At 51.9% G+C, this 27,515-nt stretch overlaps 1 protein-coding gene across 2 annotated transcripts in view; it reads left to right on the top strand.

The window, feature by feature from the left end:
- Positions 1 to 27,515, top strand: part of DDC (dopa decarboxylase) — an 84,875-nt gene that overhangs the window by 38,344 nt on the left and 19,016 nt on the right. For both annotated transcript variants that reach the window (XM_043588457.1, XM_043588458.1), the window contains exons 7-9: positions 8,622 to 8,688; positions 13,677 to 13,771; positions 18,910 to 18,977. In XM_043588457.1, the coding sequence (XP_043444392.1) occupies positions 8,622 to 8,688; positions 13,677 to 13,771; positions 18,910 to 18,977 (230 nt within the window). The remainder of the gene's footprint in view (positions 1 to 8,621; positions 8,689 to 13,676; positions 13,772 to 18,909; positions 18,978 to 27,515) is intronic.

The following is a 27,515-nucleotide window of genomic DNA, read 5'->3' as shown; positions in this document are numbered from 1 at the left end:
GGGGCAAGATCTGGGGAAGGGGCGTGGAACTTCCATGTCCTCTCCTGGTCCCACTGTCCCCAAATCTCCGCCTGTTCACTGGCCCTCAGGTTCTACCAACCCGCTTTTGGGGTGTTATAGAGGCTTCATTACATAGGCATGACGGGTTGAATCACGGATCATTGGTGATTGAACTCAATCTTCAACGCCCTCCCCTCCCTGGAGGGCAGGGGTGGGACTTAACAGTTCCAATGCTCCAGTAACAGGATTGGTTCCCTTGAGAGCCAGCCAGCATCCTTAGGTGACCTTGCCGCTTCTCATTAACGTGACAAAAGACGCCTTTATGGACTTCCTGGCTTATTCAGTTCCAAGGGTTTTAGGAGCTCTGTGCTGGAAATGGGGACAAAGACCAAATATATATATATATATATATATATATATATATAATATATTTCTTATTATAAATGACAATATCACAGACATCTCGGTTGCTTCCGAATTTCGGCAATTATTTGAAGAGTGCTATGAGCATCACGTGCAGGTTTTTGTGTGGACACAAGTTTTCAACTCATCTGAGTAAATGAACAGGAACCCACATAATTGCTTGGTTGTATGGTAAGAGAACATTTGGTTTTTATGAGAAACTGCCAGAGTCTTCCAAAGCAGCTGTACCATTTTGCGTTTCTACGAGCCATGAAATCAGAGTTACTGTTTTGCCACATCCGCACCAGCATTTGGTGGTGTCGGTGTTTTCGATTTTAGCCGTTCCCATAGGTGTCTGTTGGTATCTGAAAGTTGTTTTCATTTCAGACTCCCTACCGACGTACCCCGTAGAAGATTTTGTCGTATGCTTATCTGACGTTTGAATATCTTCTTTGGCGAGGTGTCAGTTCCGATCTTTCGCCCCTGTGTTAGTTGGGTTGTGTATTTTCTTGTTGGGTTTGAGGACTTCCTTTTGTAATTTGGATACCAGTCCTTTATCAAGAGATGCGTTTGGCAAATATATTCTCCCAATGGGTAGCTTTTCATTCTCTGCAATGTCTTTTGTGGAGCAGGAGTTTCTGATTTTCCTCAAGTCTGTCTCATCAACGTTTTCTTTCTTGGACGCCGCCTTTGGTGTGGTGACCACAAACTCATCGCCACACCCAAGAGGATGTAGGTTTTCTCCTGTGTCATCATTTAGGCATTTTACATTTTACATTTAGGTCTGTAATCCACTTTGAGTTAGTTTTTGTGAGGGGGGTAAGGTCGGTGGCCAGATGCAGTTGTGTTTTGGGCTTTGAATGTCCAGTCATTCCAACACGATTCGCTAATGGCAGGGATATTAGTGGGAGGCAGATGATGTATTATTTATCCAAAATGTTCCCTGCTCCCTTTTGCCCATTTATGTGCTCCTTCATTAGGATGTGAGCCTTTACTTACTCTAGAATTTACATTTTTAAAAAAATTTTTTTTTTCAACGTTTATTTATTTTTGGGACAGAGAGAGACAGAGCATGAGTGGGGGAGGGGCAGAGAGAGAGGGAGACACAGAATCGGAAACAGGCTCCAGGCTCCGAGCCATCAGCCCAGAGCCCGACGCGGGGCTCGAACTCACGGACCACGAGATCGTGACCTGGCTGAAGTTGGATGCTTAACCGACTGCGCCACCCAGGCGCCCCTAGAATTTACATTTTAATTACAGTCTTATATGTACCTGGATTCATGATTAGTTAATTCTGTGTGCCTTATAACGGCAATACCAAAAACCAATGGTGTACTGAATGATAAGATCCCCCTCACCCATTTCCTCACCAACATCAAAACCTCTAATTTCTCTTAGTGCTTTTTTTCTTCATCTTTGATGGAAATCCAGATAGGTCTATGGAGTGATACAGTGATCCAGAACGTTAAAGACTGAGTTTCATCTTATTTCATATAGAATTTTGTGGTCTTCCCTCGGGAATCGTGAGAAAAAAAATTCGTATTGTCCTTATTTGAATATGCTCTACAGGATGTTGTCCTGAACACATGTATTCATCACATATTCGTGATTCTGCACCAAGGAAGGGAGATCAGAACATGCGTTCATAATTCAGTGGTGGGATTTCGGAAGGCAGCGTAGCATTTCACTTTGGCCACCACTCTGTGCCCGTGGCTTTGTGAGGACTTTGCAACAAGGCATCCTTTGGAGGCATTTCAGAGGGGCCAAAGCCTTTGTCGGGACATTTTAGGAGGCAACTACCCTGAGTACATTTTATAATCCTTGTCAGTGGGCTCTCAGGCAAATGGTGGACCAAATAGTGGTCTTAGCAGCAGGTGCTGGATACGTCCACTCGTTGTATTTCACAACTTACCCTGATGGGATGTGTAATAGTCGCCGATTCATTCACGTGTATTGGGTAACCGCTGCATGCCGGGCCTGTGGGCTGCGGATGACGGGGCCCTCGAGGATCTTATGGGTCAGACAGAGATGCTAAGTGAACAGTCATTCGCAGAAGGTGCAGCGTGATCAACGAAACAAGCAAGCCAGTCATTGTCACCATGGGAACACGGGGATCAGGAAAGAGTTGCTATGGGAGCCACAGTCTTGGAAAAGTGAGGGATGTAGGCTGAGCCGGGGCGGGGCTGGGGTGGGGGTGCTGTTCATGGGCTGCTTGGGTCACGCACTCCAGGGAAAGGAAATAGCGATGAGAATGTATTGCATCCCAGCAGACCGAAGGGCAAGACAGGCTCAGAACTTGCTAGAGCCATGAAGGTTGCACTGTGACGTGATCCCAGAGTTCCCGCTTCACGCACCGTGTTGCACTGCTGTCTGCAGGAGGGCAGGGAGATCACGGATGTGAGGTCCCAGAAGCTGCGAGGGTCTTCACCGCCCGGCGCAGGAGTGCACGGAGGGGTGTGAAGGGAGGGGTGTAGGAGGCGGGCTGCAGAGACAGTGGTGAGATCATGAGGGGACGAGCGTGAGGAAGACGGGCCTTCCCTAAGGGCAACACGTAGTCACTAAGGGAGTCTTTAGCTGAAGAGAGACACAGGCTGATGAGTATTTTCAGAACCCTTCTGGTGGCGGAGAGGCTCAGGTGGGCTTTGAAGCCTGGTGGGCAGAGCTCGGTGATGACTTGGCCTCCGGTGGTCTGTCCGTTATCACAGAGGCCTCAGACTGGGTGACTGTCTTCAGTCGGCATCAATTCAAAGTTACCCTACAAAACGAGCCCCGCCCACGGCAGTGGCCTCCCCGGGGAGGGGGCGAGGTGGTGCAGAACACGGCGGGTGTGCAGAAATGAGCCCAAAGTGTGTGCTTACGCTCAGGGAAGAGGCCTGGTAAGAAGGGGAGATCCAAGTATTTGAGGGAAGACCACTCAGCGTCAGGAAGAACACACCCCAGTTTTATTTTCCTGAAGGGAGACTGGGCACCCGACGGAGGCGCCATGTTGGAATTTGGCTCTCGAGCCCAAGATTCCGGCTAACGTTTGAGGGCACCTGTGGCAGTCTGGCAGGAGCCACAGACGCGGGCTGATCCCGTGTTTCAGAGCACAGGCAGGTTTGCAGGCTCCTCCATAGGCACCTCCCTCTCTGTCCAGCAAAGGTCCGGGCCTTTAGGCCACGCGTGTGCCGGCCCCTCGGGGACCAATGAAGGGTGGGTCCCTTTCCCGAGGGAGTGGTTCTTGGTGGGAAGGTACACGTTCCCCAGTCTCTGCACTCTCTGGTCAACTCTCTGGTTGCACTCTCTGGTCTCTATACATGCAGAGGGAAGGGGTGTGATTAACCCTCCAGGGGAGACGGGAGAACACTTTGGCTAAGAGATCGCAGGTTAAGCCATGTGCTTAGGGGATAACACAGGCAGCGCTGATGGGCACAGTCCCCTTCTTGTGGAAGAAAAGATTACGACAAAGGCACAGAGGCCTGAGAGGTCACAGGAGGCTCGAGGACCTGCAGTAGGTTTGGTATCTTAAACGGATCCCTCAACTAAGGGACCCCGAAGCCAGAGAGAGATCTAGAAGGGCTGCAGCTTGGACTTGGACGTATCGCCCGGTTGTTCCGTTGAAGCCGTCCATCTGGTGGGTCACAATTCTGAATAATAACCACGTGCATAATTCTGAGATGCAGACCCAACGCCTTCCGTACATTTGCGAAGTGACTGCAGACGTCTCAGGACCCGGGGACCTCTGCTGAGAGCACGGGCACATTTGGCAGGTCTGCACCAGGGCCGCTCCACAGACTTGCGTGGGGCTTGTAATAGTCTCCCTTTCTTCCCTGTGGGGGTTTGCGGTCCTTAGAGCCGACTTGACAAGGTCCGGCCACGGGCAGAGGGCTGTGCCCCCGAGTGCATGTCAGAGCCACAGCAACGAGGGCGGGGAGGCAGGTCTGCCCCCGAAGGGGACGTGCGCCTGGGGCCGCAGAACCACTGTGGGCTCTCAGGGGAGGGGTGCCTGCACCGTCCCCGCCCTCCCTCCCCCTACATAAATGTGATTATGGCGCCGAGGCACAGCCCAAATCAGGTTAGCGTCACTGAGCTGAGCCGGGGTAATCAGACCCCGGAGCGGAGCAGGTGCTGGGCTTCTGGGAATTAGGACGAGCTGACCGTAGCCATCTAGAACACAGCAGGCTGGGCCCTGCCACCAGCCAGCCCGGTCCTCACCGCCCATCCACGGGCTAGGTCAGCGGGGGGCGGGGGGAGGGGGGGACCCGGCCCGGCTCAGGGCGCCGGGCTCCTTCAGTAGCTGGCAGGACAACGAGAGTTCATCACACCGGGGTTCATAATGCTGATCTGTTCCCGCCCCTCTGTGTGTCCACGATCCCCCGGCAAGGACTCACTTAAGCCAACTGTAAAGTACAGATCGTAGACCTACCCGGCTCCTGCCGCTGTTGAGGCCCCTGTGTATACTCTGCAGAACCCCAGGCCGGGCCTAGTCAGTGCTCAGCACACCCACCCGCTTGCCTCCCAACTGAGGTCGCATCCAGGACAGGGCAGGATTTTATTGTTTTTTTTTTTACAGAAACGCTCTATACTCAGGACAAAAACATCAAGAATGAAGGTTTACCTTATGGGACCCAAAATCGCATCTTAAGACACAAGCACTATTGGGGCGCCTGGGGTGGGGGCTGAGTCAATTAAGCATCCAACTTCAGCTCAGGTCGGGATCTCATGGTTCATGGGTTCGAGCCCCATATTGGGCTCTGTGCTGACAGCTCGGAGCCTGGAGCCTGCTTCCTATTCTGTGTCTCCCTCTCTCTCTCTCTCTCTGCCCCTCCTCTGCTCTCACTCTGTCTCTCTCGAAAAAAATAAATAAACATTAAAAAAAAGTTTAAGAGACAAGCACCATTAATATTTGGTGGATATCATCTCAGACACTCTCCTGTGCAAATGGTCACAGATAGAAAATAATTCTCACAAGGGGATATTTACCATATATGTTGTCTTTTTTTTTTTTTTTTTTGGGACAGAGAGAGACAGAGCATGAACGGGGGAGGGGCAGAGAGAGAGGGAGACACAGAATCGGAAACAGGCTCCAGGCTCTGAGCCATCGGCCCAGAGCCCGACGCGGGGCTCGAACTCACGGACCGCGAGATCGTGACCTGGCTGAAGTCGGACGCTTAACCGACTGCGCCACCCAGGCGCCCCTATGTTGTCTTTTTTTAAAAAAATGTTTTTTAATGTTTATTTTCAAGAGGGAGAGAGGGAGAGAGCACAAGCAGGGGAGGGGCAGAGAGAGAGGGAGACACAAAATCCAAAGCAGGCTCCAGGCTCTGACCTGTCAGCACAGAGCCCGACGCGGGGCTCGAACTCATGAACTGTGAGATCATGACCTGAGCTGAAGTTGGACGCTTAACTGGCTGAGCCACCCAGGCGCCCCCTGTCGTCTTAAAAACACAAGTGATTGCATTTATTTCGGTTAGAATTTGTGGAAGACCAGATGAAACTGAAGGCACTGCTGAAGGAGAGATAGATCGTTCCTAAGAGATGGTGAAGATTGAGAAAAATACGTGACACACAATAGCTGGATGGTTGAGCCGTTCTGTGGGTTTTTTAATCTGTATAATTGTTTGTTACTCCTTTAGCGACACGAAGCCTTTTAAGCGTCTGGGGTTCTATTTGCCAAACTGGGTGCCTTAGATGAAGCATTTTGGTCTTCAGTTTTAAATCAGGAAGAAAGTGCAAATACAAGGGGAAAAGAGCACGCTGACCTGAAGTCCCATGAAATGAGTCGTCTCGCGAAAATGAGGCGACGCGGAGGGTGGGTGATGAGGAGGCGTGTGCGGCGGTGGGAAGGAAGGGGGCTGAGACACCACGATGTGGTGCATCTAGACCCGGTGGGACCCAGTAGGCTGGGCAGGCCCACCCCCGATGCCTTTGTGCTGTACGTGGCAAACAGAAGTCCGGCTGGCTGCAGGTGAGAGGCAGAGGTGGGCCTCCAACCCAGGTGTTTTTGCCCCAAGTGCATGGCCTAAATGTCGGTGGATTCATCGTGCATTTTTGTTTTCTGTATGTCTGAGGCTTTGACATCTTAAGGACCTTGCTGACCCTGCAGGGGCAGCCCCTCCCAGGACTAGCCAATTCCTGGAGATGGTAATGGGTTGTCTTTCACCAAACTAACCAACCCAGAGCCCACACCCCCATCCATCTCCTCTATGGGGCTCTTCCTCTCTAGGCCTCCCCCCCCAGCCTCATCACCCCAGAGCCAGGGACACTAGGGACAGCTAGGGACAGCCCCCTTTGCCGTGGGGCCTATTGAAATTGATCAAAACAACCAACCCTCCACCCACTCACCCTGCCTCACCTGCTTCTTCCTGTGGGAAACGCAGTAAAGGTTCCCGTCCATGCTGCCCCTCTCCCTGTGCCTCCTGATGGCCCTGTGCCTTCCCCGTGTGGCCCTGCGTGGCACAGCATGGCCCCGCCTCTTGGGAACGGCACAGAAGACGAGCTATCCTGCCAACGGTACTAGGTTCCCAATCTGTTGGCTTCACCGCCCCTGAATAATAATAGAGCATCTGAAACACTCTGTTCCCTCTCAGGGGCCCAAATCCATTGCTGCGGTGAGTCCTGCCAGAGTCTGGCCAGGGCCTGCTTTGGAATCACTCCCTGCCGCTGGGCAGAAGACAACTCTGGTCCCCAGGCAGCTACTGTCTGGCCCAGGTGACCGTGTGAGCAGCGAGCCAGGACTTGTCAGCTGAACCATCCTTGGGGCAGGTACAATGCCTCCCTGGCAGGAGCGCTTTGATTTTCTCTGGCAAATTGGGTTCTCAGGTCAAGTGCAGGTGGCCCTCGGTGAAATGAAACCAGAAGGGCCTCCGACCAGGTTCTCAGGTTTACTAGTTTGTGCGGGTTTCTGCCCTTTGTGTCTTTACGTCTGTTCTCAGGGCCCGTGGCACTGCCGGGGTATTCGCGGGGGCTCAGAAAAGGGCTGAGTTGGATTCTCAAATCAGATTGAATGAAAATTCGCACTCTTGTCACACCGAGGGAGAAATTTCATCATCCAGATGGTGCTGGCATCGTAAATCAATTAGGGCCTTCGGTTTCATAAACACAACATGCTTTTCATTCACTTGGTGAATGATCGGTTCCTATTCCATGTTCAGCAAAGTGCAAACTCCTGGCAATACAAAGAAATAAGATGCAGAGGGTGCCTGAGTGGCTCAGTCGGTTGGGTGTCCAACTTTGGCTCAGGTCATGATCTCGGGGTTCATGAGTTCGAGCCCCACTGACAGTGCAGAGCCTGCTTGGGATTCTCTCTCTCTCCCTCTCTCTCTGCCTCTCCCCTGCTGGCTCTCTCTCTCCCTTTTTCTCAAAATAAATAAACTTAAAAAAAAAAGAAAAGAAAGAAAGAAGATGCAAACTGACCTGGCTTCAGCAGCTTCATGGGTCCAGGGGAGAGACAGCTGTGGGTGTGGGGAAACCGGTCAGACAGTATCTGTGTTATCACCGTGTTCTAAGGTGCTCAGAGGCCAAGAGCGGCCACAGGAATCGGGGCCACATTTCCCACTTGTGTGACCAACTGTGCCCAATGCTTTCTTGGAACACACCTTTAAAAATTGTTTTCAGCATCTGTAGGGCTTTCTCATGAATCTAGGTAGAGCAAATCTTCATCTTTGAGGGTTGAAATTCCCTTCGGAGTAGTGCCATTTAGAAGGAAGGCGAGCGCATGAAAGCTGGTGGGCAGGACTCCGGGTCAAACTCTTGGGGTTGCTCTGAGCTGCCCGCGAGGCTGTTCCAGGGTGGTCAGAGCAAGGTTCCTGCTGTTCTGCTGTGCACTATGCCACATGCACCAGACTAAGACGGAGCTCCACACCTCCCATTTGCAGAAGCAACGATTCACCGTAACCGTAGTTCATATACACGCTCTTATCGGTCAACCAGAGCACAGGAGACACGGTCCGTGGGGCCAAGGGCTTCATTCCTGGATGCACTGGGAGTCCTATGCAAATACTGTTTCCAGCCTCGCAGCCTAGTTTTCTGTGTGAAGATGTCTCTCCCCCTGCTGGGAAGCCTCCGTGCAAAGACTTAAAGGTACATCTACAGATTAGTATCTTCAGCTAGCGGACGCTGATCGAACACCGAATCCGAAGCTCTGGGCTCGACCGGGGTGGGGCAGTGGTCGTGCATGAGGACGTTACGACCGTGACCAAAAAAAGGGAATAAAAAGAGGTCTGCTTTGTATTCTCCAGGTGGTGGCTACGCTGGGGACCACGTCCTGCTGCTCATTCGACAGTCTCTTAGAAGTGGGTCCGATCTGTAAGTACCTGATGGAGGTTTCTTTTGGAAAATGTTCTCAGTGTAGGAAGATATGAGGGGAACTCCTTCTCTGGGCTCTCCTCCTTCATAATATTAATGACATAAGTCATATGAGAGAATAATATGATTAGAGAGTCCGAGGCATGTTACAATATAATGTAATATGAACATAACAATAACTTAATATGACGATGGTTTGCCAAACTCTCCTTGGTTTTTTTTAATGTTTAAAAAAATTTTTTTAATGTTTATTTATTTTTGAAAGAGAGAGAGACAGCGTGTGAGCAGGGGAGGGGTAGAGAGAGGGGGAGACATAGAACTCGAAGCAGGTTCCAGGCTCCGAGCTGTCAGCACAGAGCCCGACGCGGGGCTCGAACCCACAAACCGTGAGATCACGACCTGAGCCAAAGTCGGACACTCAACCGCCTGAGCCACCCAGGCGCACCTGCCGAACTCTCCTTGTATTTGCAATAGCACATATCTCATTAGCTTGAAGTGCACAAGCCCAGAAGGTGGCCCTAACTGGACAAGAGCTGAGCTTAGCTGAACCTGTGCCTACACACTGTCTCCAAGAAAAGGTCCTTCCGCGCATACGGAAGGGCTGCAAGGTTTCGCCACCCAAGGGAATAAACTCGAACTCTTGGAGCGAGTCCCCCAAGGCTCATGGGGAGCCTTTCAGTTAAGGCTTTCAGTTAAGTCTGACGTGTCTTCTTCTGGAATGACTGGAAGCAGTGAAGCAAATGACCTAACGTGCGTAAGCAAATCAACACCAAAACCCTGGATTTCTTCGGGGAAGAATCTGCTTCCTGTGCTCTTTGGGGCTGCTCTCCCTTCCCCCCCTCACCTACAGCACACAGGTGGTCTCCTGGGGATGACATTTCAGAGACTCCGAAAGATAGAACGTGAGTAAGGGCTCTGTTTCTAAAGGTTCCCCTTCCACACGCAGCTCTGGGCACGCAGCAGGCCCAGGAGTGGGCGGTCAGGTGACGGAGACCTTCTCTTGGGCAGGGACATGGGCTCATGACCCCTCCCCCATCCTCGGGGCATGGCCCCCCCCCCCCCCCCGCTCCTGTGGCTCTGGGGCAGCTGCCGCCCACCCCAGGATGGCGGAGCTGATCATCCAAGCGGTCTGGGCTCACATGGAGGCTGTTCAGGGCCCCCGATCACGATCACGTCTTGGTGGCTTATGCTAGACAGCACTCCACCTGCGGGCACTGGCCCCCGGCCCCGCCTGCATGACCCCGCCTCTCCTCACGGGGACCCCCCTGTGCCCGCACTCGCACAGCTGGTGGCAGTGGTGACGGGCACGGCTTCAGGCCGTGGGCCCTCAGTTCCAAGCTTTGTCCCCCCGTCTGTACGGGGGGCGAGGAAGCAAGACTTGTCATCGTCAAGCGTCCAGGTTTCCCTCACAGGGCTCTTTAGAGGGGGCGTTCGTGCCCAGGAATCAGGTGAGACCCAGGGTAGCAGGTGTGCTGGGGACCGTCCGTGCTGAGGGGCGGCTGGCACAGACGTGCCTGTTCCCACAGGATTTTTCTCCACCACATGTGATTTTTCACCACCACAGTGGTGCAGAGCCCGGACTCAGAGGAGGGACTCGACCTACTGGCTCATGCCCGTGGCCAGGGCATCGGCCTCGTGAGCTGCAAACCCTCGTGAGCCGGGCCAAGCCACCGTGCGCGCCTCTGACTCAGATGTCGGGCTGGGAACTGGACGTCCTGCATGGGGGCCAGCTGATGTCTCCCCGGGGCTCTTGGATTTCGGGGATTGAGGGGTTCGGCAGGGCAGAGCCCACATGGCCCCACAGGCCCTGAGCCCCAGGCTGGCCACCTGCCCACCTGCCCAGGCAGAGGATGGCCCAGCTGGTACAGTGTAGGGAAGCCTCATGAGGAAACATGCGGGCGGCGAGGACTTGAGGGGTGGGAAGCCTGAACCTTCCCTTCCGAGGGTGTCCACAACCTCCCGGCCGAGGTTCGGCTCGCTTGGGTGCTGGGTGGACCTTGGCCTGTGACATGCGGCCCCCATGGCCTGGCCTCGGGGTCTGTGACCGCCTGGCCTCTAGAGATGCCCGTGTTATCTGGAGGCACCAGATCGCTGCCAGCGGTCCCATACAAGACACGGGACGGAGAGCTGGTGCTCTCGGCTCTTTGCCTTCCCGCGGACAGAGGAGAAACCCACCTGGAACACCCCTTTTCTTGGGCACCCGCGAGTTCCTTCTGCGGGAGTTTTGCGCCGACTGCAGGGACAGAGGGATCCTCGTGCCTCCGAGACCACCCTCAGGTTCACTAACCCTCCGGGAAGACTCACAGAATCCTCTGCAAACATCTCATGGTCACGGTTTATTGCAGGCAGGAGGGGTGTGGGGCACAGCGTGGGGGGCGCCCGAACCCTTGTCCTCTCCCGTGAGGTCTGGGTGGCTGGCTTCCCCAGGTATGATGACCATACACATAGAGTGAGACCCCCCTCCCCACCAAGGAAGCTGGCCCAGCCCGCGCCAATGGAGTTTTCTTGGGGCTCAGTCACTCGCTGCCCACCTGGTCGACCCTCAGTCTCCAGCTCCTGCTGGAGGTTCAGCTAACACCTGCCGTCACTCGTTCCTGCAGAAGTCAGAACTCATATGGCCCAAGGCCCCCATCATCAGTTACATTGTCGCACCATCAGGGGACCAAAGACCCAGGTGGGAAAGGACTCCTATCAGGCAGGGCCCTCCACGGCTAGCAGTCGCCTCTCTGGAGCCAAGAGCTCTTCTGGACTAAAGTTAAGTCCCTGCTGTGCACCTTTCCCTGGAGGACCCCTGTCTCTGCCCTTCCGAAGACCCCGTCTTTCCCTCCCACTGCCCCCCTCTGGGTCTCTGATACATTCCCGAGTGGCAGAGTCCTGGGGGCTGGCATCATCCTGGCCCCTTCCTGAGGGCTTGGGCCGCACTTCCTCTCTGTCTGTCCTGGAGCTGACCCAGCTCACATTAGAGGGGTTGTGGTTTCTTTTTGCCTTCCTTTTTCTTTTTTTTTTTTAATGTTTATTTGTTTTTGAGAGTGGGAGAAAGAGAAAGAGAGGCAGAGCGTGAGGGAAAGATCACAAGCAGGCTCCTTGCTGTCAGCTCAGAGCCCAATGTGGGGCTCGAACCCCGTGAACCGTGAGATCATGACCTGAGCCAAAATCAAGAGTTGGATGCTCAACTGACTGAGTCACCCAGGCGCCCCATGACTTGCGGTTTCTACTCTTACCAAACGATCCTCTCATGAGGGTGATGGAGAAGTGAAGAAAAGAGAGCCCTTTCTCTTGCTGCTGGAACCTGGTCCCCACCTCCTACCCTCATGGCTCATGTCCTTCCTGACTTGGCTGCCTGTTCAGGCCTTGGGGTTCTGCCCTGCCTCACCTCTTCCCTCGACGGTTCTGAACGGAGACACATGGGAGTCTCAAAGTCCCCGGAGGGGCCTCTAACAGAGAACGAAGTTTCCTGACCAGTGCAAACGGTCCCCTGGAGAGCACAGAGTGGATGTGAGGTTTCATGTCTGTCCTATAAGAGCCTCTGAAGTTTCCACCTGCCCACAGCCTACGGAGCCACAGCAGTCGCACGATAAGCAACGGGAGCACTGTTGTGTTCCAGACTGGCTGAGCGGTGGTTTCCAAGCAGAAATCCCACATTGTCCTGAGGCTCTGTGCTCTCACTGGCTCCCGGCCACATCCATGTGAGGTCCTGTGGTGCCAGGGAGATGGCTCCACAAAGGGACGAGCCCACACGCCCTTCGCCTGTGAGATGTGCCTCCGGGTACACAGAGCTCACCCTCACCGTGACCCTCGGTGGCACTATCGCGTGTCCTCAGAGCGCATTTGGTCTGGATCCAACCGAGTGCTTTGATCCCTCCAATCCTGAAGCTCAGATGGAATCAAGGCTTTGAAACGCCTCTGAGAACTTGTGTCAGCAGAGCTCAGAGCCACCTGTCCCTCCTCACGGCATCGGGTGTGATTAGCGAGCATCACACATGAGAAAGCGAGCCTTGCGCCTATCAGTCGGCACAGATGCATTTGGCAGGGGCTGACTGAGCCACGCAGGCGGTGTTCTGACCCAGGACGGGCAGGGCGCGTCCTCCCCACCGAGACGCCCCAACCTTTCGCGGTTACGTGTCTCGTGATGTGCTACGTGCCCAGTACCCACGGAGGGACTCATCGCGACGATCACCCTTATTTCTCACGACCCCGAACTAGGTATGGTAATAGGCAGTTACAGGCAGTATCTTGTCTCTCCCTGATGTTACGGGTGCGATTTTTATACCCGTTTGTCTGGGAGGGGACTGAGTTTGAAAGGACGTAAGGCCATAGAGCTGCTGGGTCGTTGGAGGCAGGGGTTGAACCCAGACCGTCCCAACTGAGGGAGCAAATTTAATCAGGACGCTATTCCACCTGTAAAGTCAGACGTGGTCCCTTCCGGCCAGGCTATTCCGGTGCGGTTGGAAAGCAGAAATCGCATCCCAAAGGAGCCTGGAGTGGTTGCGGATGGCCTAAAATGAGCGAGTATGCTTTATGGGGGGATGGAATGGGGGGGAGGGAGGTCACTGGGGCCGCGCACCCCGCTGATCCCCCAAGACTTTGTGGGGGAAGACTTTAGGACCGCTAATCCAGGAGAATGGGGAGCACATTCCCAGTGGATGAGATGGCGGAAGACAGAGAAAGGCGGTGTGACTACGATAAAGGCGCCCCAAGGGGTAGGGCGGGCTGAGCCCTTAGACCATGAGCATCCACCTTCAAGTCAAGCAGGGCGGGGGATCCCATTTTCCTTCCTTCAAGTCCACACATTCACTGAGCACCTTGTCTGTGCTCTGCCACAGTCTGGGGCCAGCCACCCTCAGTTTCGTTGCCTTCAGACTCAAGGAGCCAGTTAGGGTCCACCATCGGGCCAGCAAATGCTGTTGATAGACCGTATGCAGTAAGTTATCAGGCCCCCATGAGGAGGGCATCTGTCGGGGAACTCACAGGTCACCTCTTGATTTCAGGTAACAAGGAGGACATGTGGCTGCACATCGACGCTGCCTACGCGGGCAGCGCCTTCATCTGCCCTGAGTTCCGGCATCTTCTGAACGGAGTCGAGGTAGGTCGTGCTCTTTATCTTTAAGAAGATCGCTGTTGAAAAGTGCTCTGCTGTCAGTGACATGTCCTTGCGAGGAGGTGACGTTCCATTTCTCATTGCTGGGGTTCGTTGCAGCAGACGGCGTCCAAACACATTCCGCGATCGTCAGAAATTAGACTTCCTTATGACGGCGGTTGAGAATCTTCCCAGTCCTACGGCCGGTCTTCTCAAAATACACCGGACGTTCACAGCCATTTTTTAGTCTGCACGGGTCCTGGGCAAGGGTCTCATGACAGGATAAATGTTAGCACTGTGGGGAAACATTTAGGAAGGAAATAAGATCTTAATGCATTTCAGATCAAGAAGTAATGTACAAGGGCGCCTGGGTGGCTCAGTTGGTGAAGCGTCCGGCTTTGGCTCAGGTCATGGTCTCACGGATCGTGACTTTGAGCCCCGGTGGGGCTCTGCGCTGACAGCTCAGAGCCTGGAGCCTGCTTCAGGTTCCGTGTCTCCCTCTCTCTTTCTCTCCCTCTGCCCCTCCCCTGCTCTTTCTCTCTCTCTCTCTCTGAAAAATAAACATTTAAACAAATTTAACAAAAAGAAGTAATGTATAAGGCCAACCTACAACCCTATTCGATCTGGTTCAATATGATAGTCTATTCTGACCATGCAGTGGGCATGGTGTTGACTTATTGAACAAGCAGCCACAGGTGCACTCAAATATCTTCTACTGCTTCTGGAAGTTGTAAAATGTGGCTTGTGATGCCCCTCAAAACACCTGCCGCTTCTGAGAACTAGTAAGCAAAACTATCGGCCAGTGCTCTGCTGCAGAGGGCCATGTTGCACAGACTAGAGGCAAGGACATGACGTGATGGTCGTGCTCTGATGTGTGATTTCAGACTCAAGGAGGATTTCGCTGTTGGCGGAGGCTCAGGGGCCGCAACGTTCCTCTCGGCCAGGAACTCAGTTGTAGCTGCAGTAAAGGGTCCAGAGAGAGCGACTTTGCAGGGAGTCCGGGGGAAGGAGACAGTGAGTCAGTGGGGCCTCAGCGTTGGCTCTGTGCTCGGGGACACGGGTTTCGGGAGCCCCGGGGCCACACGCGGTGCAGGGATTACGGGCACGGCCTTTGCCATTAAGTGACTGTTTGAATCCCAGCTTTACCCTACGACTAGCTGTGTCCCTGCGGGCACGTTAGTACCCTCCCTCCACCTCACAAAGTGGGTTTTGGTAGTGATCCCTCCTCCGCGGGGTGTTGTAAGGATCAGGAGTTAATCATATTGAAAGGGCTTAAAAAGCAGCGTCTGGCACACGGCAAGGGCTGTGCGTGAGTTGGATTCTGTGATTTCGCCATGGCTGAGCAGACCGTCCCTCCAAACCTCTCTCCGCTCTCGGGCCACGCTGCCCATTCATTTGCTGATTACTCATGTGGATTCTCATGGGGCCATAATACCAGAAAAAGGGGTGTCAGGTATAGAATACCAGTGTTCCCCTCTTAGAAAAGAGTACCCCCTTATTACCAACGAATGAAATAGCATTCTGGTTCCTACCTCCTTCACGTCACATTCATTTGTGTACTCTCTCACTCGGTATTTGCTTATTGATCGCTGAATACGGGCCAGTCCTCAGATCTGTCCTGGGGAGGGAGGGGCACGTGGGGCTTCCAAAGGCCCCAATAAATATTGGGGAAGGGGGTTGTGGCCTATGAGGGGTTCTGGTAATGATGCTGACGGCCAGCCCTCTGGGGTTCGCTGCCCATAGCCGGTTTTGTGGGTGTTTGGGGCTGGGAAACGACAGACAGACCTCTTTACCACCTGCATACCTTGCATCACAGAGATGGTACACATCACTGGCGGGGGAGGGTGTCTGTCCCTGCAGCCTCGGGGGACAGAAGGCAAAGCCATCTTCGGGGATGTGTGTGCCTGTACCCAAGGTCTGGTCTTTCTACATATCAGGTTTAGGATTGCACAATCTTTTCCCTGTGAACCCAGGACTTGGGGCTTTGGCTTTCATGGCGGGAGGCTTGTCGGGGGGGACTAACTGTCAGGCCACCGCAGAGCTGGGCACTCTAGCAAGATCCTATCTGCCAGCGGCAGACGGGATTTCATGCCCGACGCTGAGTCATTTCCGTGTCTCCTGCATTGTTCTCTGCTGGCGAGGGCCTTCCTGCTCGGCTGGTCAGATAAGGGGCCTGCAATATCCTGCAAGGCCCCAGCCCCGAGATAACATCCCGTCGCTCTGCCAACAGGAGGAGCACACAGCGGTCGGGTAATGAAAGACGATCAAACAGACCAGCCCCTCCGGGAGGGAACTAATACAATTCTCGGCAAACAAAGCCCATCTTTCACGTGTTGTCTCCTTTTATCAACAAATGAAACCCGTTGTCCTTTCCCGTGTCTTGCTCCAAATCACTTTGATTGAAACCTGGAAGGAAATGAATGTCCTCCCCGCCGCCCCGAGTGGGGGTTGACGTGCGAGGCGGCCGTCAGCCGAGCGGACGTCTCCCGGGTGGCGCGGCACCCCCCTGGCCCCTGGTGCCCTCGCTGCCTCCCTGGAACCAAACAGAGAAGAGGCCGGAGGCGGGGAGAGATTTCAGCCGCCTGCCAGACTGGGACCTTTATCTCTGCCGCTGCCTTTAACTCTGCTTCCGCTGGGGATTTATGCGTGTGGCTGCATCCCTGGGCCTCCAGCTGGGTCCAGGTCTGTGCATCAGCCTGACGATAAACCTGGGCACGCCTTTGGAAGGATGTGAGAACTCCCCACTTACGATAGCTCCGTGGAAACACAGAGCGTCCTCCTCAGCCAGTCTCGGTTGTTGAGATCTTATTTTCTGCTTGGAAATGCCACAGCACCTAAAATTGATGAACTCGGTTATTGCCTTTAAAAATAAAGACGAAGAGGGGCGCCTGGGGGGCTCAGTCGGTTAAGCGTCCGACTTCGGCTCAGGTCATGATCTCGCAGTTCGTGCGTTTGAGCCCCGCATCGGGCTCTGTGCTGACAGCTCGGAGCCTGGAGCCTGCTTCGGATTCTGTCTCTCCCTCCCTCCCTGCCTCTGCCCCACTCATGACTGTCTCTCTCTGTCTCTCATAAATAAATAAATGTTAATTTTTTTTTTACATTTATTTATTTTTGAGAAACAGAGTGAGACAAAGCGTGAGTGGGGGAGGGGCAGAGAGAGAAGGAGACACAGAATCCGAAGCAGTCCAGGCTATCAGCACAGAGCCCGACGCGGGGCTCGAACCCACGAACTATGAGATCATGACCTGAGCCGAAGTTGGACGCTCAACCGACTGAGCCACCCAGGCCCCCCCCCAATTTTTTTTTTAAAGACGAAGATGTTTAGGTACACAGGAAGAGTAGTTGGTAATTACGTTGGTGTTGGTGAAAGAACGAACCAGTTAAATAAAAATTGGGGTGATCCCGATTACCACCGGTTAGGCATGAAGTTTTCACCCTCCCAAAGCTCATGATGATATGTGTATACCAAGAACTTTGCCAGTTCGTGATGTTGAGGAAGCTGCTGGCAGGAAGTGTTTCATAGGCCAGATCGGTACGATGTCCTGGCATAGTACGTGCGAATTAATATTTCACTTATTCCAAATAATCTCGTAGTTTGAAAGGTAGATACATTTCGTTCATTCACTCATTCATTCATTCGCTCATTCATTTATATTTGAGAGAGAGAGAAAGAGGGAGACAGAGAAAGGGCACAGGCTCCTGTGCATGCACACGCACACAAGAGCGGGGAGAGGGGTTGAGAGAGAGGGAGAGAGAGAATCCCAAGCAGGTTCCACACTCAGCGTGGAGCCCAATGCGGTGCTCGATCCCACGACCCCGAGATCATGACCTGAGCTGAAATCAAGAGTCAGGTGTTCAACTGACTGAGCCCCCCAGGCGCCCTGGTAGATACATTTTATATGACTCCAGACTACATACGTTGGAAAGCGTGCGACGTAAAATATCGATAACGTCTCATTTTATGAGGAAAAGTCCAACTGTGAGTTTTCCCCATTAAAAATTGGAGCTTTGCATTTCAGAGCAGGAGATCCCCCAGAACGCGATCCAGGTCCCGTTGCTGCTGGGGATGGGTGTCCTCCCAGGACGCACAGCAACTTTCCGCGTCCTTTCTTGGGGTTGCGCTCGGATTATCTTTTGGGAGTCAGCATATTTTGAACGATCCAAGTTCCTCAAAGTGCTTCCCTCATTTCAGATGTGATGGCCCTACCCCAAGTTTAGGATTAGCACGTAAATGAAAGTGCGTGTTCGTACGAAGGTTCTCGATTGTCTCATTCCAGCCCCTCACTTATTTCTCGTAGAGTTATTGCACCAAGGGCCCCTGGCCAGACGTGGAAGCACTGAGGCCAGAGTCTGGGGCTTTTAGTCCAAAGCTCTTTCTGTCCTAAAAAGAATGAGATCCTTCATATCACCCTTCATGCACACACTTTCTGGATTTCTTCTGGGTGCCTGGCACCATGCCCCAAGGAGTGCCAGCAGTCCTGACGGCCTCCATTCCCCGCGGCCTCATGCCTCGCTCCGGTTTCGTGGGGTGACCCTGTGTAGGCAACTCCAGCCGGACTCAGAGAGCACCAGCCCCTCCTCTGAGCAGCGAACCCAAGTCATGGTCCCCGACGCTCACTCTCACGTTGCATTCTGATGACGGCTCTCCCGTCGGACCTTCCCGATTCACCAGGAGCTGTCAGAAGTCTGTTGCTGGCCCAGCACCAGGCTGGCTCACCGGCCGCCCATCAGCCAACAGTCACAGCATAGCACCCGACCTGGCGAGTTTACCCCATGCCAGGAGCTGGGCTGAGGAGTTCGTGGCTGTGATGCCACGATTTCTCCATAAAATAGACATTCCCATTCCCATGCACACAGAGTGAGCCGTTGAGCTGGGATCAAACCCCCAAGTGTCTGGCTTCAAAGCTGCCCTCCTCACTTTGGGTGTCAGCCCGCAGTCAGGTCTGTAGCAGCTCGAGGGATCCCGAGTGTGATTTGTTATCCCCATTTAAACATGAATATGAAGATGCGTGCGGAGGTCAGGTGGTCCCCCCAGCGGGTTCCAGAGTCCAGACCCTCCCAGCTGTGAATTACTGTGCACGGAGTCTTGTACAACTAGACGTTAGTAACGGAAGTGGCTTCTTTTTGTTATTTCTCCTCGGCAGTTTGCAGACTCATTTAACTTCAATCCGCACAAATGGCTGCTGGTGAATTTCGACTGCTCTGCCATGTGGTAAGTTTCCCCGACGGCTACATGTCAGTTACCCCATGCGCACCGCACTTTCCCCAAGCGGCCTTGTGGGAAAGAAGCCTGGCAGGTGAGGAGGATGCCATCGCTGGGCCATCTCGCATGTTACCTGCTCACTGCTTGCTTCCATGCTGAACCAGGGGCGGGATTCTTGCCCAACCTTACCTGACTGTGAACTGCTGATAAGAACATATTATCGTGAGCCATTGGCACAAGGAGAGAAGGTTAATACAGCAAAATCTGTAGTGTGATCTACCTAGTGTTACCAAAAACAACGCAAGGACATTTCAGGACATATTTCTAATTCGGTTGTTTCTGTGTCTTTCTTCATAGATGGTTAATGAGTCTAAGGGCTTGAACGCATTTGTTAAGGAAAAATAAAAGTAATCCCTTTTCCCATGAGATTCTCTGAAAATTCTTAACAGCGTGCCATAATTATGTTGGTTCTATTTAGAGCAAGAAAAAGAATTCAGAAATGAAAGTGGATGATATTCCATCACGTAGATGATTTTTAAAGAAATAGCGGTCACTGGGAGCGGTGTGGGAACACGGGATAATGGTTCTGCTATGTTCATTGCACTAAGAAGGAGGTAAATCAACCTTTGGACCAGGGGGGTTTGCATGAATTTTGTGCAAAATCATTCGGCATGTAATTGCATGAATGGGTTCTCACCTTGGAGGGGTGAAGAAAGCAGTTCTCATCTGATCCAACTGAAGTCTGTTCTCCCGGTTTACTGAGCGACCAGTGTGCCCTTTGACTAGTTTGTCTAAAGATTAAACCGTATTTTCAGTGCTTTACTAAAAAATTGGTTCAAATCAATTCTTTTCTGTCTGCCTTGGACCGAAACTTTGATATGTGATTTTAAAGCCCACTGGTGGGCCCATTCTAGACGTGGCTTTGTCCAAAAATACGAGTAAGGATCTATATAAGCTATAGCTGTTATGAACCTCAGTGTTCTTTCGTGTTCTTGTGGCTGCGTTTGTCTATTTTAACTGGAATGCTAAAGAATGGTTCATACGGTGTATCCAAAGTCCCTCTCTTTGAGCTTTAATTGGCACTGAAATGCAATTCTGCTCTGCTGGTGTGTTTGGTCAGATTGTGGCTCGTGGGCACAGAGCTGGCACAGAGCCAGTAGAGGGCCCTTTCGCCTTTATTTGGGGAGGGGTGGTGGCCTCAGTGTGAGCTGATGCCGGGGCACACAGGGTCCTTAGCTGCCAGTGAGGCATCGGGCCAAGAGAGCCCACAAAAAGACCGGAGGGTTGTCGGGGGTAAAGTGATGGGGACCGCCAGGAGGTGGCGGCCAGAGGGCCTCACAGCATGCCCAGGTGTTTCACTGATGACCTGGGGAAAATAATATCAGAGATGGCTGTTTACATGGGCGGCCCTCAATGCCCTTTCTGTAACATAAATCACTGGGGCTCCGGGGTATCCGGCCCCCTCATGCGTGGGGCAACTGAGGCTACGAGGGACCAAAAGCATTTGGGGCCGCGATCTGTGATCACACACTGAGAGGGGATAGGGGTGAATATAACAACGTGGCATCCTGCCCTTGGGTCCAAAGAGCCAGTGAGCCAGTTAAGGACGAGAGAGAACAGCTTTGTCAGCGTCGTGGTTGGGAAGGGCCCGAGCCCCTCACGGGGCGTAACCAGGCTGCCGGGGTCACTCGGGAACAAGAACGTCTTGCCCGGTTGAGGCAGCAGCCCGCAAAGGGAAGCCTGACAGAGCGGACGTGATGTGGAGGAGAGACACGGAGCGCACAGGGTGAGGCCACGTCACTGGGAGAAGGACAGAGGGTGAAGCTGATTGTCCGCTGAATAAAATCAAATATAAGGTGTAAGGGCGACAGCCAGTGTTGGAGGTTTTACCCCAGAGGAGGGCAGTCAGTTATCCCCGGGGCTGGAGGGGACACGGGAGAGGGTCATGAGTTGAGGCCACATGAACACATGGGTCCAATGTTAAATTGCAATAGAGAATGTGCTTTCCGTGTCCTGAGCCGCTGGGGTCCTGGACGGAATGGTTGTCGAGGATATTGGGGAGATTTCGTGAGTGTGGGAAAATCGCTCCTACCCCAAACCGGGGGTGCAGCCCTTGATTTCACGAGTGTGTGGATTGGGTGACGGAGTTGGATGTGGAAGGATCTGCGTTTCAAGACAAAAATAGCCCCTGCCCGCTGCTTGAGGCACTGTGCCAGGGACGCTGTGACAAACCACCGCGCGCCACAGAGACGTATTTCCTCCTCATTCTGGAGGCTGGAAACCAGAGACGGGGGCCCAGGCGGGCGGGTCTCTGCTGACGCCTCTCTACCTGGCATGCCGACGGCCACCTTCTTTCTGTGTCGGCACTCGGTCTTTCCTCTGTGGGTCTGTGTCCTCTTCTTAGGGACACACTGGTCACGTTGGCTTAGGACCCAGGCATGTGACCTCCTCATTTTAACCTCCTTGCCTCTGTCCCCATGCGGTCACATTCTGAGGTCCTGGGGGTCAGGGCTCCGACAGGTGAATTGTGGGCTGGGCACACAATTCAGTCCGTGATGGTGCTCGCAAGAAATTACTAGATAAAACCATAAGGCTAACATTTAGGAATTTAAACCAGGTCAGCTTATTTTAAACCATATACTTAATTATGCCACCCACTTCCTGATCGGTTTATTTGATTCTTATCAAACTTGATGTTTTCTTTTGATCTCGCTATACCCAACCACGTGCTTGCTCTCTCTGTCTCTCTCTCTCTCTCTCTCTCTCTCTCTTTTTACTATAAAGAAGTTGCTCTCTCCTTTTGGTGGGGACGATGTTTAGCATTGCCCTGCTTGCAGAAGGCCCTTCCCACAGATGTCCTACCCCCACCGGGGGCTGCACTGTGGTGGTGCTGAGGGACCAGGGTCCGAGTTGGGGCAGTGCCATCCAAACCAAGAATAATAAGGAGGAGGAGAGGTCCTGATTGCATTGGAAAGCATTTGATTTTGAGCACCGTGGACCTCACACCAGAGGGCTGTTATCTCTGGGCTCTAGAGGTCTCGGCCGTGGGACAGAGTTTCCGGTAAATGAAATACAGCCAACGTGAAATGAGAAACTGAATAAAATCAAGTCCAGGCCAATGCAGCTTGAGGTCCAGCAGGCGAAGCGCTTGGGAAGAGAGAAGGCAGAGGTTCAGAGAAGCTTGGAGACAACAGGGAGCTGGAAGGCCGAGGGGGAATGTGTGAGTGAGATGCCTCCATGGACCCATTCATTCTCTGCCCGATTGTTGGACACGGAGAGCTCAGGGAAAGCCTCTTTGGTGACGTGGCATTTGACAAAGGGCCACACGAGGTGACAGAATAAGCAGTGCGCGTACCTGCGCCGGGTGGGTGGTGAGGACCGGCAGTGCAAAGGCCCGGAGACAGATGCGTGCACCCCAGTGAACTCAGGTGAATGCCACTGAAGATCATTCAGGTGGTCGACGTGGATTTAAATTTGTTTTGAGTCCGCTCTCCACATGTAAAAGTTGGCGTTTTTACAGAAAGAGGCAGCTTTTTAATGTGTCACTAATTAATGAGAGCCCTTACAGCACCATTGCTGGGGCTGAGCGCTCGGTCCTGTGGCCAGCGTGACCTTGTGCGCAGGTGAGGCCAGGCTCTCGGAGCACGTGTACTTTAAAGATGATAGCTATACCGCAGCTAAACTAATGTAGGAGTTGTTCTTCCTGATTTTATGGATGAGGCAACCAGGATTCTGCTTACGGACACACAACTCTCCTCCATGCCAGAGCCACAAATGTTTAAGAGACGGAGGGAGAGAGAGAGAGAGAGAGAGAGAGAGAATCCCAAGCAGGCTCCGTGTCGTCAGCATAGAGCCTCACTCGGAGCTCAGACTCACGAACCGTGAGATCGTGACCTGAGCCGAAATCCAGAGTCCAACGGTTAACCAACTGAGCCACCCAGGTGCCCCGCGTTGAGGTGAGGTTTCAAAGACGGAGTAAAGATCGTCAGATGCAGAATCACGAGTCTCACAGGATGCCAATTAAGAACACACACAGGAAAGCGAACACACATTTTACGAACACGCATCTAGATGACAGGCATTAGCATTGTTCCGGGTGGATACGGGGGAAACTGGAGAACGAGAGCTGTTCTTTGGGGCGGCTGAGGCAAAATCAGGCCCCGTTGTGTCTCCGTTCTTGTTCGGGCTGATCCCACTTTCCCTCTGACTACCGAAACTAGTCCTGGATTTTAGCCCAGGCATGGACAGCCCAAAGGCCAGACAGGAAGAGATGGACTGAAGCCACCCTCCCCTGTTTATCTACCTGAGCTGTGGGTCCTGAGCACACTCCCCTGTCCCTCTCCCTGCTCCAAGGTGGGTGGTCCCTCCCCAAGGTGGGTGGTCCCTTCCCAAGGTGGGTGGTCCCTCTCCAAGGTGGGTGGTCCCTCCCCACGGTGGGTGGTCCCTCTCCAAGGTGGGTGGTCCCTTCCCAAGGTGGGTGGTCCCTCTCCAAGGTGGGTGGTTCTGCTCCAAGGTGGGTGGTCCCTCTCCAAGGTGGGTGGTGCCTCTCCAAGGTGTGTGGTCCCTCGTGCTCATGGGCAGTGTGGTGACAGGCATCGGGCAGACAGTGAAGGCTGAGAGCCTACTCAGAGCCTTCTGCTCACTGTCCTGAACATCCATGGACTCAAATACCTATGTTTTGGTATTCTAAGAGGTTATTGCAATAAAATGAGGTGTCAACACAACAGAATACAGGTAGCAAGACGCTCGTTAAAAACCAGATTTCGGAAGGGGCAGGCATCTCTTTAGACCCCCTAAGAGCTGAAAGCAAACAAATCATCCTAAACTGGGAATTTTTTTATAGACGTATTTAAATTTTTTGCTCATACAACAAGTAAGATATAAATGGATTTTTTTTTTTATTGCTCTCACTGGCTGTTTTGTACTTCTTACAATCAGAAGAGTCTCTCTTTTGTTTAATGAAATTTTACCAGTGGTTAGTCTGTAATTTAAAGTAAATACATTGGTTATTTTCTCTAAATATTGAAATGGACAAGATAATTGGAGTTTCTAAAACCTGCACGTCATTATAAGCACAATGAATACATTTCATAATGATTTCATTATTCTGTTCATAAGTTTTTTTTATTGTTCATTTGGTGTTTTGAATCTTTTATATGTAAATATAAGCCGTTCTGCTCAGACCTTACTATCTCTTTAGCATCAGATTTTTCTCCAAAGAAAGCCTCAGATTCACCCAGGACATGTTTTAGTCTCCCTTTAAAAAGAGGCTTGATGTCTTTTTGCAAATAAAAATTAAATTTTATCACAAATAGTTTCACAGCTTTTGCACACTTCTGTTACACTGGGTTTCTTGGGAAGATGGTCGATCACTGTAGTTATGTAACACTTGATTCTAGAACTTGCTTTATAAGTGCTAATGTACAGTTTTTCTACGTATCTTTTTGGTTTCTTTGCACTTTGGTGCCGTGCCACGTCTTGAAAGTTTTCTTGGTCACCGACTGGCACCAGGACGTACCATGAGCCCTCATTCCGTGAGCCTTATGCGGTATTGTAGGCTTAGAAAAAGACAATGTAGACTCCCAAACAACACAGGAGTCCCCTTCCCCCATCCCCCAGGACCCTCCCTCAGGAATATGTCTGGTGGCAGGGGGACAGTTTCTGTCCCATGAGGCCCATTCAGCGGGAGGTGATACAGCCACCTTCACATGCCGGTTCTGTGTGTGCCCGCATGTGCGCGTGTGCGTGTGTGCGCGTGTGGGGGTGCAGGTGTGTGTGTGTGTGTGCTCGCACACATCTGTCTGTTTAAATAGCCTTCCTTTTTAAAAAAAAATTTAAAACATATTTTAATGTATATTTATTTTTGAAAGAAAGAGAAAGAGAGGTGGGGGAGGGGCAGCGAGAGGGGGAGACACAGGATCGGAAGCAGGCTCCGGGCTCTGAGCTGTCAGCACAGAGCTGGATGCGGGACTCGAACTCAAGAACTTCTGAGATCGTCACCTGAGCAGAAGTCAGACACTCAACCGACTGAGCCACCCAGGTGCCCTTTAAAAATGTTTTTAAGTGTTTACTTATTTTGGAGAGAGAAAGCACAGAGGAGGGACAGAAAGAGAGGGAGACAGAGTTACCTAGAGCTAAAGTGGGCTTTGTGCTGACGGCAAGAGAGCCCGATTCGGGGCTTGAACTCACAAACTGTGAGATCATGACCTGAGCTGAAACCAAAAGTTGGACGCTTAACTGACTGAGCCACCTGGGCACTCCAAACTTCCTTTTTTTTTTTTTCCTTAAAGCAAGAAGCTCTTATTTATTTATTTTTATTTTATTTCATTTTAGAGAGAGGGAGAGAGCGCATGATCAGGGAGAGGGGCACAGGGAGAGAGAATCCCGAGCAGGCTCCACACTCAGCACAGAGCCTGAGGCAGGGCTGGATCTCAAAACCCTGGGATCATGACCTGAGCCATAATCAAGAGTCGGACGCTCAACTGACTGAGACACCCAACCGTAAATAGCCTTCTTTTTGCAACACTGTCAAACGTCATGCCCAACGTTGCCTACGAATGTCCGCATTCAATGACCACATCAAGCATATGAATATGCTCCAGAATAATCCCCCAAATCTTACAGCTGTTAAAGACAATAATATACAGCTACTTTAATATAGCTATATTCGATATAGTTATTAAATTATTGTCAGAAGTTAAATTTTTCACACAACGGAAGCATCCAAATTCTCCTGAGAGCAAACTCTACCAAGCTGTGAAGGCATTTATCAGTCTGATCATAAATGTACCTCACAGAAAACAGTAAGGAGGACACACTCCCACTGTCATATCATAAGTTAGGCCATCTTGGATTCCAAAACCAGATGCGAGGCTGAGGGAACAAAAAAAGGTATGGAGAAAGAAAAGAAAAGAAAAGAAAAGAAAAGAAAAGAAAAGAAAAGAAAAGAAGAAAAGAAAGAAAAACAAAGTTTGTTTCACTCACAAATTCCAATATGAAAATTTTGAAGTCAAATATTAGCATGTAGTGATGTTTAAGGAAAACGAGATAGTATATCATGACCAAATGTGTTTATTCCAGCTACTCTGGGGTGGTTCACAGCTATTAGAAGGTTTTGAAATGTCACACGCCACGTAAAGAGTCAAGGAGGGAAGAGTCATCATTGTATTAGATGCAGAAAAAGCATCAGGTGAAATTCTACATCCCTGCGAAACAGAAGTTTTTAGTAAAATAGGAACAGAAGGGAACTTTCTCAATCTGATGAGAGATATCTACCAAAAATATTACAGGAAACCTATTCTTTTTTTTAATGTTTATTTATTTATTTTGAGAGACAGAGAGGCAGGAGAGAGAGAGAAAGAAGCCCAAGCAGGTTCCACACTCAGAGCCCAGTGTGGGGCTCGACCTCACAGACCGCGAGATCATGACCGGAGCCAAAATCAAGAGTCAGACGCTTAACCGACTGAGGCACCCAGGCGCCCCCTGATGTGATTTATCTTTGAGCAACTTATTAGAAACCATCTAGAAATGTGCACCATTTAGAAACGTGCAAAACAATACCATAGGTTATGAAGGAATTTGTGCAGAGAATTCTGTAGAACTCTCTGGGAGTGGCGGACCCACATGCGGCCCCGTAGCCTCCAAGGACGGCAAGGCGAGGGACCCACAGATTTAACAGTGCTCGGGTTTTGTGTCATACTCAGCGAGCTGCGGGTATTATTATTTACACTTTTTTGCATGGCTTTAACACCGCGCAAATGTTTTGATTAAAAACACACGGGCTCCGGGGTCATCGCTGGCCTCAGTGGGAAGGAGAATGTGATCTTCATTTACAAAGGACGGAGTTCTACCCCCTTCTCTCGCGCTGTCCCTCTTTAAGGCTACGCACAGAGCGTTCCCCGGTACAGAGAGACCAAAGGGAGCTGTGCCAGGGCTCCCTCGTACACTGCCCAGAATGCACTAGAATTCCTACATGCCCATGCATAAGGTCAGATGCAATCCATTTTCTCGCACAGGTCAAAGGCCAAGCCAGCCCCCGACAGCTTATTATTGCTTACTGACATAGTCTGCCTTCTAACTCTTTGAAGAAATAACACTTCAATTACTTTTCCTAAGTACATCTGGGCTCTTGGTCCTTCCTCGTTGTGGCTGAGTCACATCCCGACGTGCTATTTCATGCTTTCTGGTTTTCTCTCGCACGGACTCGTCCACACGGTATTTGCTTTCAAGCCCAAGCTACTGTCAGACGGATATTTCTTCCCCGGTTTGCCCTAAGGATGGTCCATTTGCCATAAAATTGCTTTGAGACGGTGTCCATGCTGCCAGATGAGGCAGAGAGGCGATTATCGTCAGGCTCAGACCTCAAACCCCAGCCCAGAAGAGAGTGGTGACTTGGGTTATCCGGGACCATCATTTGTACCGAATCTGAGGGTGGTTCGCAGTAGGAACGCCTCACCTCTGGCCCCTGTTCATCCCGCACACGCTGGTGATGCCTGCCAGTGGCCTGATGCCAAGCCTGGACCGACAGAGGGGACAAATGTTCCCCTG

Source organism: Prionailurus bengalensis, chromosome A2, assembly GCF_016509475.1.
Source record: "Prionailurus bengalensis isolate Pbe53 chromosome A2, Fcat_Pben_1.1_paternal_pri, whole genome shotgun sequence".
Lineage (NCBI taxonomy): Eukaryota > Metazoa > Chordata > Mammalia > Carnivora > Felidae > Prionailurus > Prionailurus bengalensis.
Note: the sequence above shows the minus strand (reverse complement) of the source record. Positions and strands in the feature narration are given on the sequence as shown.